The sequence below is a fragment of the Prionailurus bengalensis genome, chromosome E1 (genome assembly GCF_016509475.1).
Source record: "Prionailurus bengalensis isolate Pbe53 chromosome E1, Fcat_Pben_1.1_paternal_pri, whole genome shotgun sequence".
Taxonomy (NCBI): domain Eukaryota; kingdom Metazoa; phylum Chordata; class Mammalia; order Carnivora; family Felidae; genus Prionailurus; species Prionailurus bengalensis.
Window position 1 is genome coordinate 43,198,931 of NC_057347.1, and position 12,001 is coordinate 43,210,931.

The 12,001-nt window shown below is 53.5% G+C and overlaps 2 protein-coding genes across 6 annotated transcripts in view; one reads left to right on the top strand and one right to left on the bottom strand.

Annotated features, from left to right (window-relative positions):
• The window catches only part of GOSR2 (golgi SNAP receptor complex member 2), a 68,121-nt gene that overhangs the window by 21,269 nt on the left and 34,851 nt on the right, over positions 1 to 12,001 (bottom strand). The gene's annotated exons all lie outside the window — the stretch shown is intronic.
• Positions 4,632 to 5,833, top strand: RPRML (reprimo like). The gene has a single exon (XM_043584851.1). It carries the CDS (start codon positions 4,884 to 4,886, stop codon positions 5,244 to 5,246), a length of 363 nt encoding a protein of 120 aa, XP_043440786.1. The 5' UTR covers positions 4,632 to 4,883; the 3' UTR covers positions 5,247 to 5,833.

Consider the following 12,001-nt stretch of genomic DNA (forward strand, 5'->3'; position numbering starts at 1 on the left):
CCTCTGCTTTCCACCTCGCATGGGGGACAAAGGCTGAACCTGACAATTGTGTTTATTTTAATTCTGTGAGAGTTGCAGTAAAACATTATTACCTTCCCGTCTGCCAGGGTGAAACATGAGATCATTTGGACAGGAACCTGGCAGGAGGCAACCTTTACCGGCTCGGGGAGAGTTTGCCAAACAAATGAATAGCACACGCAGGATCCTAGGGGGTTGTTTGAGACCACTTCAGAAAATAAATTATGTCCAAAGGTTCTCACACTCCCTGAAGTGCGTTATACAACAGTCACGTATTTGCAGTTTTCAAGTGTTTCTGTGTGTAGTCTGAAGACGCAAATAAAATCATTCGTATCGTTAAAATGGCCCCAGGGCGCCTGGGTGACTCGGTGGGTTAAGTGTCCGACTTGGGCTCAGGTCACGATCTCACAGTGCGTGGGTTCGAACCCTGCGTAGGGCTCTGTGCTGACAGGAATCCAGGGGACAGAGGCGTCGTACTGACCTCGGTTGGCCGAGGCATGCCGGAGAGCTAAAGGTTCATCTAGAAACAGCTGCGGGAACAGCGGGGCATAAACGGTGGCCTCAGGGTGGAGGCTCTTCCTGGGACAGCCAGACTACCCAGATGGCCTTTCCAGAGCGGGGAGATGCAGACTTGTCACTGAGGTGGAGGGTAAAAATAGTCCTGTGTGGGTGGCAGCTGGGCCCAGAGGCACCAGCTTCCTTGTCTCTAGAGCAGAGAAGGCAGCCCAGTTGACAGACAACTTCTCAGGCTCCTGAGGCCTCCCGGAGGCTCTGGGGGCTGGGGGAGGGGCGTCTTTCCCTAACAACGAAGCCCACCCCACCCCCCTGGACGCACACCAAGGGCTGGCAAGAGCTAGGGTCAGGTTTTAAGGTAGAGAAGGGCTTAAATCCTGGCCACATCAGCTACAGGCTCTGTGTCCTCAGGCAAAATCTCTCTCCTTTCAGAGGCTCCATTTTCTCATCTGTCAAATGGGGCTAATGGTTTCTCTCTATTAGGTTGCCATGAAGCTTACATAACAATGATAGCTAACCCACTGCCCTCTACAAGCTCACTCTTCCACCCCTCCCACGAGTGGTCCACCGCCAAGCACGTTCTTCAAGAGGGGCTCTGTGGAAAGGTCTACCTGGGCAGAAACTGAGGCCTCAAGACAAGAGCTGTGTCAGGCAGCCATCCTGGAAGCCAACCCTTCACCCCCAGGCGAGCTTTCAAGTGACTGTGGCCCCCACCAACCCCTGGGCTACAACCTCACAAGAGACCCTGAGCTAGAACCACCCAGCTACGCCGCTTCTGGCTTCCTGGCCCTCAGAAAACTGTGAAATCATCAATATTTGCTAAATTTGGGGATGAGCTATGATGCGGCAATGATAACGAATATAATTTCCCTTTGGGGGCTATTATGAGAATTGAGACGGTGCACAGCAAATAGCAAGGAGACCTACCGGGACCAGGGGCTCCAGAAAGGGCAGAAGGCAGGAGGGAGCCCGAGGCAGGAAGCCTCTGGCCAGCACCAGGCCAGGAAGGCCCCTCCTCCAGGACTCTGGGGAGGAGTCTGAGAGACCAGATACACAGACAAACAGGGGCCACGCCATATAGAAAAACAGAACTCTGATCACTACCTGTAGCAACAGCCAAGGAGGGAAACCACTCTGCTGCCATTAGTCTGGGAAGCCAACGCATACCCGTGTAGTAATAGCCCAGACGCAGCCAAGACTGGACCAACAGCTGACAGCTTCCCTCATTTTGCCCCTGCTTCCAACGTAGGACAAACTGGGAAAAGCCAAACATGCTCCCCGAACCCAATCACATAGGGCACCCCCCTTTCTAGCGAGCACACCCACAGGTTCCATGCCAACAGCCTCTGAGCAGAACCTGAAGCCTTCCCTCTCTCCCATTATAAAGATTTCCTATTCCTCGGCCGGCCTTCAATTCTCTTCCAAACTCAAGCGATGGGGGCTGACTCCCTTGTGATAGCGAGCTCTGAAAACACAGCCTTTGCTTGCTCTCACATGGGTGGTCTTTGCTTACTTCCACAAGCCCATGTTCTGTCTCTCCCTTCCTGACCACAGGTCAAAAAGACAGCACCTTCCTCTTCCCCGCAGGTAGCTACAGAAACCAGCGCAGGGATGATGGAAGAGAGGGGCATGGGAATAATGAAAACATAGCTTTGGAACAGGACAGGGCTCTGTCCTGTTTGGAACAGGACAAATTCTGGCTCTGATGCTTAACTAGCTGTGTGATCTTCAGTAAGCCAATTAACCACTCTGAGCCTCTGTTTTCTCATGTCAAGAGGACAGTCCAGTGGAACCAAGGGCTGGTGTAACAGTGAGGTAATATATTTAATGCACTGAGCGTATCGTAGGTGCTTAATAAAGGGAAGGTCAGCCATCAGTCTCCTCACAGCCTCCTGCTGGAGTAGACAGGCCCCTAGACCCCACCTTTACTCCTCCTGCCCCTGCTTTCTGTGCCACAGGCAGCCTGACCTCAGCCGGATGGAGTCAAGAATATGGGCTCCACGTCCAGAGTGTATTATTCAAGATCGGGGGTTGGTCTCAGGAGAACGATGGACAAAGGACATAACCAAGCATTTCTCTAAAGAAATCCAACGGTCAAAAGCAGGGAACAAAATATCTCATCAGGAACCTGCTGTCTCCCTGTTCTATCCTGGCTCTGGGGGGTAGTCAGGGCAGGGAGACTCCTGCCCAGAAAATTGTGAGTGCCCTTGTCCCAAGCGGCTTTTCCAGGACGGAGGAAGGTGAGCCAGGTCTATCCGTCGGTCTCTCCTGGGTGTCTCTGTGTGTGTATTTACGTGTGTCAGTTTCTTCATCTTTAAATGTTTTTAAAGTTTATTTATTTGGAGAGAGGCAGAGACTGTGAGTGGGGGCAGAGGCAGAGACAGAAGGAGAAGAGAGAGCATCCCAAGAAGGTTCTGAACTGCCAGCACAGAGCCGGACGTGGGGCTCAGACTCAGCAAACCGCGAGACCGTGACCCAAGCCCAAACCGAGAGTCTGATGCGTAACCGAATGAGCTACTCAGGCACCCTTCTTCATGTTTAAAATGAGAAACTTAATAGCTTCCCAGGAGATACACACACACACACACACACACACACACACACACACACGTGTATTAGTTCTAATGGCGGAGCGGTGGCTTTGAGATACTCCATGCTGGGGACATCCTGGGTACCCTCACGCCCACTTGCCAAGCCCTTTCCATCCTCAGGTCTTTCCCTCCGCCACCACCCGCGGAATCCAAGCCTCCCACAGCATCTTCTGCCTGGACTCTGGAAAAGACTCCTAGATGCTTTCCTTCCTTCTCCACAGCTCAAAGAATGCAAATTATACAAGGATGAGAAGCCATCCCACATCCCATAAACACAGGCAAAGATTATGAAAATAATGACAATAACCAGGATCGGGGGCAATGCCCCCCGCCTTCCCCATAGGGCTGCAGTGTAAACTGGTTCATTTCTGCAGAGCAATTTGGTAGGATGTAATTTTTGGATTCTGTGGGTCCATTGTTCAAAAAATCAAGAAAAAAATAGTTTTTGCATACACTTTGATACAGGCTCTTTATGGTAATATTGGTTCTGATGCAAAAAAGGGGGGCCAACGAAAATATCCAAAAATAAACATCTTCCTTAAATAAATGGTAGTAGTCTCTACCCTTGAAACACCATTCCTTCACTAAAAATTGTATTACAGATCAGTAGTTCTCAAAGCAGGACCCGGAAGCAGCATGAACATCACCTGTGAGGGTATTAGTAATGCACATTCTGGGGCCCCCAACCCCGACATAATAAGTCCTCCAGAATATTCAGAACCACTGTTGTAGATGAATATTTATCACTACGAAAAGATACACAATTAAATGACAAAACAGTAGGTACTAACAACGCACCTCTATTTGAATAAATGTATGGAGACTCGCAAAGAAAAAAAGCCCAGATTTTGTACCAAGGTGATAACGTCGACACTCTGGGGGGTAGGATTTTGAGGTTTTCGATTTTTTTTCATTTTGCTAATCCATACTTTCTAGTTTGCAATGGTGCGTTTTTTGCCAAAAGGAACGCGGGGGAGGGGGGAAGACCTCAGTAACTTCTTTTTGAATTAAAAATAAAAAATCGAATGGGGCAGGATGGGGGTGGGGTGGGAAGGACGAAGACAGCACGCCCCGCAGCCACTGCTTTCAGCCTGGGGACAGCAGCGAGGAGCGGGTAGGGGCGTGGTGGGACCGCTCGGACCCAGCGCCACCGCCCCAATGGAGAAGGGAGAGCGGAGAGGGCAGCCAACGCCGGGGGTGAGAGCTACTTCTCTGATGTCCAGGAAGGTTTACTGGGAGCCCAAGAGCGGAGCAGAAATTTAGGGCCGACTTCAGGAGCTGAACCGCCACGAGCACCGATTCCCGGGATGGGCGCCTCGGGGAGATTTCCCAGCCCGAAACCCTCCGCCACTGCCCCCGGGGCGGGGCTGCCCGCTTCTCGGACCCAGAGCACTCCGGGGGGGGGGGGGCGCCGCGGGGGGGGGCGCCGCGGGGGGGGGGAGCAGGAAGGAGGCGCGAGGGGGCGGGGCCGTTGCTAGGGGAGGGGCGGCGGGGCCGGCGAGCCGCGCAGCAGGCAACTGCGACCCGCGCTCGGCTCTCCGGCTCCAGCTCCCGCGCAGCCTGTTGCTCGTTCCTCCGGGCCGCCGCTTCCCGCCCGGTGCCCAGGGCCAGGCGGCCCGAGGGGTGCCGGCGCGCGGGCGGCCTCCCGCCTTCCCCTCTCCCCGCCCGCGGCTGGACCCCAGCATCTCCGGGAGCGCGGGCGCCGGCCAGCCTCCCCGCGCGCCCCGGCCGGCGCGCCGAGACCCCCGGCGCCGAGCCGCGATGAACGCGACCTTCCTGAACCACAGCGGCCTGGAGGCGGCGGGCGGCTTGGGCGGCGGCGGCGGGGCCACCCTGGGGAACCGCAGCCACGGGCTGGGCACGTGGCTGGGCTGCTGCCCCGGGGGCGCGCCGCTGGCCGCCACCGACGGGGTCCCCGCGGGGCTGGCGCCCGACGAGCGCAGCCTGTGGGTGTCGCGCGTGGCGCAGATCGCTGTGCTCTGCGTGCTGTCGCTCACCGTGGTTTTCGGCGTGTTCTTCCTGGGCTGCAACCTGCTCATCAAGTCGGAGAGTATGATCAACTTTCTGGTGGAGGAGCGCCGGCCCTCCAAGGACGTGGGCGCCGCCATCCTGGGGCTGTACTGAGGCCGCCTCGGCCCGTCCCCGCCAGCCCGGCCGCAAGCGGACGAGAAGGGAGACCGGGACCCTCGTGCCCCTCCCGGGCTCTGCCGCCGCCGCCCGGCGGGCCGCGCGAAGAACAGCGACGGGCCTCGGGGCGCCCCGGCCCGGGGACACCGTGAGACTCGAGGCGGTGGCGCGGGAAGGGACTTCCACACCCGGCTGGGTCCAGTGTGCGCCTCAGCGTGGCGGGGTGGGAGAGGTCGTGGGAGGCTGCGTGGGGCTGAGGTCACGTGCGGGGGAGTTTTGTGCGTACGTAGACGCGTCCGTGTGCGGGTGAGTTGCGGGGTGGGGCAAGTTGATGAATCCGATTCCCTGAGCTCGTGGGCCGGATTTTGCATTTGAAAAGAACCGTGGTAATAAACCTGCTGCCGTCTGGCTTCCGGCGGCTTCCCGTTCGCAACCCTTCACGGAGTGTGTGTGTAAGTGTAAGGTGTGTTGGCTGGGGCGGGGTGGGTGCGCTGTGTACCTCACAGGCGGGTTGGCCGCCTGACTGCGGAGCCGTGGAGGGTAGGTGGGGGGCTCTTGAGACCCCACTTGGAGGAGGCCAGGAGGCCGTAGTCCTGGAGGGGAACGGGCAGGTCCTGCGGGATGGCCAGACAGCTGGGGAGATTATTTAAATCTTTGGGAAATTGGAATCTATTCCGTGAGGGGAAAAAAAAGAAAAATCAGTGACTTACCTGCAAAAGGGAAGAAAAGCAAAATTAATATATCCGAACAGTGAATAAAAATTTAATCGGGGGGTTGGTGGGGCGCTAGATCTAGTTAAATTACAAGGCCAAAGCCCCATCTAAGGGCTTGCTTGGACACCATCCTTGTGTGGAGCAGGAGTAGCGGGAAGAAATGCCCTTGCTGCCGGGGGTGGGGGTGGGGGGATGCAAGGGTGGGAGAGGGCTTTGTGGCGCGGAGGACCCAGGACATTTAAAATGCAGAAAATGACCTCCATATGCAGCTGTATTCAGGGAATTTTCAGTCCCCCATTATGAGATACCCCGTTGCCCAGAACCCAGGCACCTCTTGGAGATGCAGAATTAGAGTAAAGCGGTGTTAACGGGCTAGAAAGATGCCACTCATCGGCCAAGGGCGAGTGCGTGGCTCCACTGTCTGCAAGCGTCTGATCTGGGGAAGGGCTAAAACTGGGCATTATTCAATTTCGTCCTCATAACAATCCTTTGAGGCAGATATTAGCATTATCCCTACTTTACCTTTCACTGGTGGTGAATCTGAGGCCCAAGGAGGTTAGGCAAGGGGCTCAAGGTCACACCTGTACCTAAAGGGTGGGGGAGGTGACATGCCAGCCCAGAGAGAGAGAATCTTAAGTAGGCTCCATGCTCAACGCAGAGCTCAACGCGGGGCTTGATCCCATGACCCTGGGATCATGACCCGAGTGGAAATCCAGAGTTGGATGTTCAACCAGACTGAGCCCCCCTGCCCCTGCTGGGTGTCCCAAGGGATGCAATTTCTGGGGTCGGGTGCTCTCACTAGCAAGATGGCCCCTGCAATGGAGGACAGCCACTCACTTTCCCACTTGTTTGTTGGAGCCCACTTGGCACAGCCATGCTCCTCTGGCTGCTGGGAGTCACCCTCCCTGAACCTCCCCAGACCCCAACTGAGCAGCAGACCAAGGGCAGCCTTGAGCATTAAGGGGGGGTTTCAGAGGGAAAGAAGGAAGCGTGATGGTTGTGGGTACCCACACAAATAGCCCACATCCAGCATTCCAATTTGGGGAAAAAGGTATGTGTGCACGTGCACACACACATTTTATACAAAGGACTTTAGAAGGATTTCCGAATAGCATCCCTTGAGTGCAGCTCATGATTCTCTCTTGTTAGTCAAGGTCACGAGGGATATGTGGGATGTCCAGATCCCTGAACTCCAGAGGCCAGGCAAGCATCTAGGCCTCTGGCATGACCACTGGGGAAGTGCCCTGAGGAAGCACCTGCTTACTCTTGCCGCCATATGCCTCCAAACTCAGAGGAATCTGTAACTCCAGTGCATAGAAATGGAGAGTTTAATCCATGGGGAACACTCTGGAATGCTGAGGAAAAAAAAAATAAGCAAGAGTCAGGAAACCAGCTCCTATAAGACGATCGTCTGGCTTTACGTGTGTCCTACCATCTTGGAGGAGTCAAAGACCACATCACTGGGGACTGGTACCCCTGGAGCTATCCACACCTAGGCTGGCCCAGCCGGGCAGACCAATGGACAGCTTCTGACACAGAGACAGCCTCGGACACCAGAACCTTGAATCTTCCTTTCCACCCAAAAGGGCGATGTATTCCACAAACCAGATTACAACGATGGTAACCTACCTTTATTTATTTATTTGTTTGTTTGTTTATTTATTTATTTAGTATGGTCACTGTGCTACTCACTTTAAGGGCATTATCTAAATTCATCCTCATACCAATCCTTTGGGGCAGATACTAGCATTATTCCCACTTTACCTTTTACTGATGATGACCTCTATTTTGGGGGGCGGGTACCAGCAAATCTATTTAGACGAAACCTATTTGGGGGTACAGGGTTCTGATGGGAGCTTGCAGGCTGGCTGTGAACCTGCGTTTCTCCTGGGGCCTGTCTGGCAGGGGAAAGCTTGGGCAGAAAGCCCAGGACATGGGACCCGGATGTTGACGCCACAGCCACCCAGGCAGGGGACAGCCTCCATCACTGCGGGTCATGCTGTGCAAACTGCTGGTTTTCCTGCTGAGCTGGGCCAGGCTGACAGACATGCGCTCCAAAGGTGAAGTTCAGCACGGCTTCCAGGGATCTTACCTGCAACCCTCACCTTCTTGCTGGGGTTCCTTTCCTGTTCCAGGTCCTGTTACCGTAACAACATTGAGGGTGATTATGGCTGGGCTTCGAAGAAAAAGCAGTTACCAGCCTCGAGGGGGCTTCCTCCCCTCCCCACGTGGACTCTGCTGTCTGGTTTCCACCACACCAGGCCCAGGCCTCCCTGGAAGGGCGACCTTTCCTCAAAACTGGGCCCTGGGCTCTACCCCTCTCTCTGCTTCCCAAAGCTTCACCCCTACCGTGGAACGGGAGAGGGAGGGAAAGAAATGCCATCAGTCCCTCCTGCTGAAACCAGCCAGTCTCCCTGCCTTGCTCTGTGTGGGCCCCACAGAGGGGAAAAGAGGGTGGTGCTCTGGCCAGGATCAGGGAGGGAAATGGGATCAATTTGGGGGTCTTGAGTCCTTTCCAGGAGGGCAGCCAGATTGGTCCCTCATGGGGAAGGGGAAGTTTGGGCCATAAGAAGGCTCTGGGGACCTGGGAAGGGCAACGAGGAGGAAAGACATGGGACAGGAAGAGGGACCCAGAAGTGGAGGGCTGAGGACCCAGCCGTGGAGGCCTCCACCACGGCCCCGCTCCCTGCTGCAGGAGAGGCCCAGTACGGAGCCATTGGAGCAGGTCTGGAGAGCCACAGCAAGGGCCAGGCGTCAGCAGCAATGCTTTTGGTGCAAGGCCTCCCCTTGGACCCATGATTTCCAACTTGACAGCTCGTGAGAATTACCCAGCTGAGCTTTCAAAGCCCTGCTGCTCATATCGCACCCCCCAGACCAATTGCAGCAGAACATCTGCGGGTAGAAACAGGCTTCAGAATCAGGAGGCCCTTCCTTGTTCAGTGACCCGTCAGGTGGTGCTGATCCCAAGAGAGAAGCCCTTGGTGTTTCGGTCTTATGTAGTCCCTGCTTGCCACCTGTGTCCTGAAGACCCGTGTGACCATCCGTGCAGGGGCGCTGGTGTCGGGGAGCAGGCGAAGGAAAGGGAATGAGTTTAGACTTTACAGAACCAGCAGCAAGTTAATGAAGTGTTCTGAGTCACACTGTTCATCTGTCAAACTCGGATCATAAAGCCTGCTTCCTGTGTTTGTTGAGAAGATTCCAGGAGACAACGATGGCTGAGCTGGGCGCGGCGCTCTGCCCACAGGAGGTGTTGGGTAACTGGTTGCGAGTATCATGCTGATGCTGGTTGACCTCGCAGGGGCTGTCCTAAAGCTCTGTGCCAGCCCCTTTCACGGCATTTCTCTCTCGGCTCCGGTGATCTGGCCCCCAGTCTCCATTCTGAAAATGCTACAGAGTTCACACTCCGTGGCTCCCGGGGCTCTGCTTCCCTCAAATGCTTTTCTTCCCCTCCGTTGTCTCTTATAACTGCTCATTCTCCAAGGTCAAGCTCAAGTGCAGCCTCATCCATGAAACAGAATTTTGATCTCTTCTATCACATATCTTCGTATATCTACATAACAGTAATGTTTACTGAGCCCTTCTATGTGCTCTGTTCATATATTAACTGTCCTAAGAGGTGGCTTCTAGTACCATTTAGTGGCATCTAGTACCATCTAGTTCCTCATTTTACATTTGAGGAAACTGAGGCCCAGCCTCAGGGTAAGAGACTAGTCTGAGATTGTACCGCCAGGAAGTGGAGCTGGGATCCCGAATTCAGGCAGACTGGTTTCTGAGCTCCCACTCCTAACCACCAGGCACACTGCCAAGGTGGATGGCATGGGCCTCTCTCTGCCTTGCGTTATGGACGCTGGTGTTCATGTCTGTCTCCCTCACTGCATTATCCCTGAGGACCGGAGCTGTTTTCCCTGTGTATGTATTTTCTACAGCACTCACCATGGTGCCTTATTTAGTTTAGGAATATCACAAACCTTTGTTGAACTGAGGACACAGCCCCCTGCTTTCAAGGGGCCGCACTCATCATAGGAATCAAGGATATGTAATCAAATCAAACACGAGGAGAAGGGTGGGCGTTCTCCTTAGTCAGAGACAAATAAAATTTTCATGGGAATGATTCCCCTTTTAGGTGCTAATAAGCATACTTGCCATTTAGAGAAGATCTTTCACATGCCAGAAATGGTGTGAAGCAGTTTTCCTGTTTTATCTCATAATCCTTTCTGATTTTTCTATAGCCCATATCTAATAATCTCTGTAGGGCAGATATTGCTGTCATCTTTGAGAAAGCAAGGCTCAGATTGCTTAGATCACTCATTTAAGACCACAGCTAATCATTGGTAGAATCAGATTCAGGTCTATCTGAGCTCAAAAGGTATTTGGAAGGTGAATAGCTGGTACATTTCATAATTTTCATCGAGCTTTGGAAGTGAGACCATGCCTTGATTTTTCTGTTTTGTTGTTTGGGATGTTGGAGGAATATTTTTGTGAGCACTTCTCCCTTTTCTCTGCTGCACATGTGAGGGCAACGCCCCGTGCATGAAAGGGACTATTACTGATGATGAAGAAGATGAGGGCGAGAGAAACAACCCAGCACCATCATTTGACAGGCCATATGGCGAAAACTGTTATTCTAAAAAATAAAGTAGAGAGAGCAGGAGAGGGTTAGGTCGAAATGGTAGACAGAATACTCCAGCCGGCTCTACATCATTACGAACATCAGGACTGACAGTAAAGAAAATCCATAGCATTACTGGAAAATAGGAAGGGTGCCCTCAGTGGACTAGAAATGATGGCGATTTCCTAGACAGTAGTTGGCCGATTAGGTCGTATTGAAGAAGGTGCCCACAGTCCGCAGTTCAGGCATGCAATGTGGTCTGTCACAAAAGGCGGAAACAGGGATGCCCTCAACTGAGATGCAGGGCCAAAGCAAGCAGGAGGAGGCCTTCCTGGGTCCTGTAGAGGTTGCGGTCAGAAGGATCAGCCTCCTTCCTGTCCCAGGCCACTCTGAGGTTGTGTCATGGGCAGGACACCAGGGAGGACACAGAAAAGGAGAACTTTTTTATACCCAGGGTGAGCTTAAGGTGCGCTGATCTGGAAAGATGAGGAAAGGTTCGCGATGGTAGCGAGAAGGCTGAGAGGCCCCCAAAGACTGCTCTGGGTCTTTGATGCCACGGGCCCTGTCTACCCCGGATCCTGCCTTGTTATGTTCCTGATTGCAGCCTGGGATAATGAGATATTGCACTTCTAAAAAATGTGATCGTATATTAATTTTTCTGCAATGTACATATGGGCAATCACATGTGGACTTAACAGACGGGTGAAAAAAGTGAATTGCCGTGGAGATGAAACCTGGGATGAGGTTGCCATGGTAACTAGATTGTTTCTAAAAGGCCACATCACCTTAGGGAAGTAGGAAGCTCCTGTCCAGGACTTGAAGTTAGAGGCCAAATCACAGGCCTTTCCATCAGGGCCGGGTGCTTTTTCAGTTTCTTTTTACTTCTTTTTTTCTTTTCGTTCCTTGCCATCCCCAAAGGCAAGAGATGTAGATTTTGGAGACCTTGATTCAAGCTCTGGCTGTGCCACTAGTAAGTCATGGGGACCAAGTATCTGTGGGCCCTGAAGAGGTGTGAGATGGGCTACTGGGGCTCCTCTCTAGCTTCGTGCTGACTTGCCGTGTGATCTTGGACTAATCATTTCCTGGGTTTCCTCCCGTGCGAAGTGAGGGAGGTGGACTAGATTCTCTCCAAAATCATTCCAATAATTTTCTCTCTCCCTTGACACTTCTTCGTAGGGCAAAGAGCTTCCCAAGTAAATAGGCTGGTGGAGCTGTCTATAGTGCTGAACATTTGGCTGCTGAGGTCTTGGGCTCAAAAGAGCTGGCTGTTCTCAGCACTCTTCCAGACTTCTAGACTCAGGTCACCTCCATCAGGAGTCTAGGGCTTGCTTGCAGCTAGAGAGGAGACTCCAGGGGGTCTTGGGCTTCAGAGAGCACTGGAAAAGGAATCTGGAGATGTGGTCCTAGCCTGACCCTGCCACAGCCAGCTC

Coding starts and splice junctions, on each gene's coding strand:
- RPRML (XM_043584851.1), top strand. CDS start 4,884: ATGAACGCGACCTTCCTGAACCACAGCGGCCTGGAGGCGGCGGGCGGC.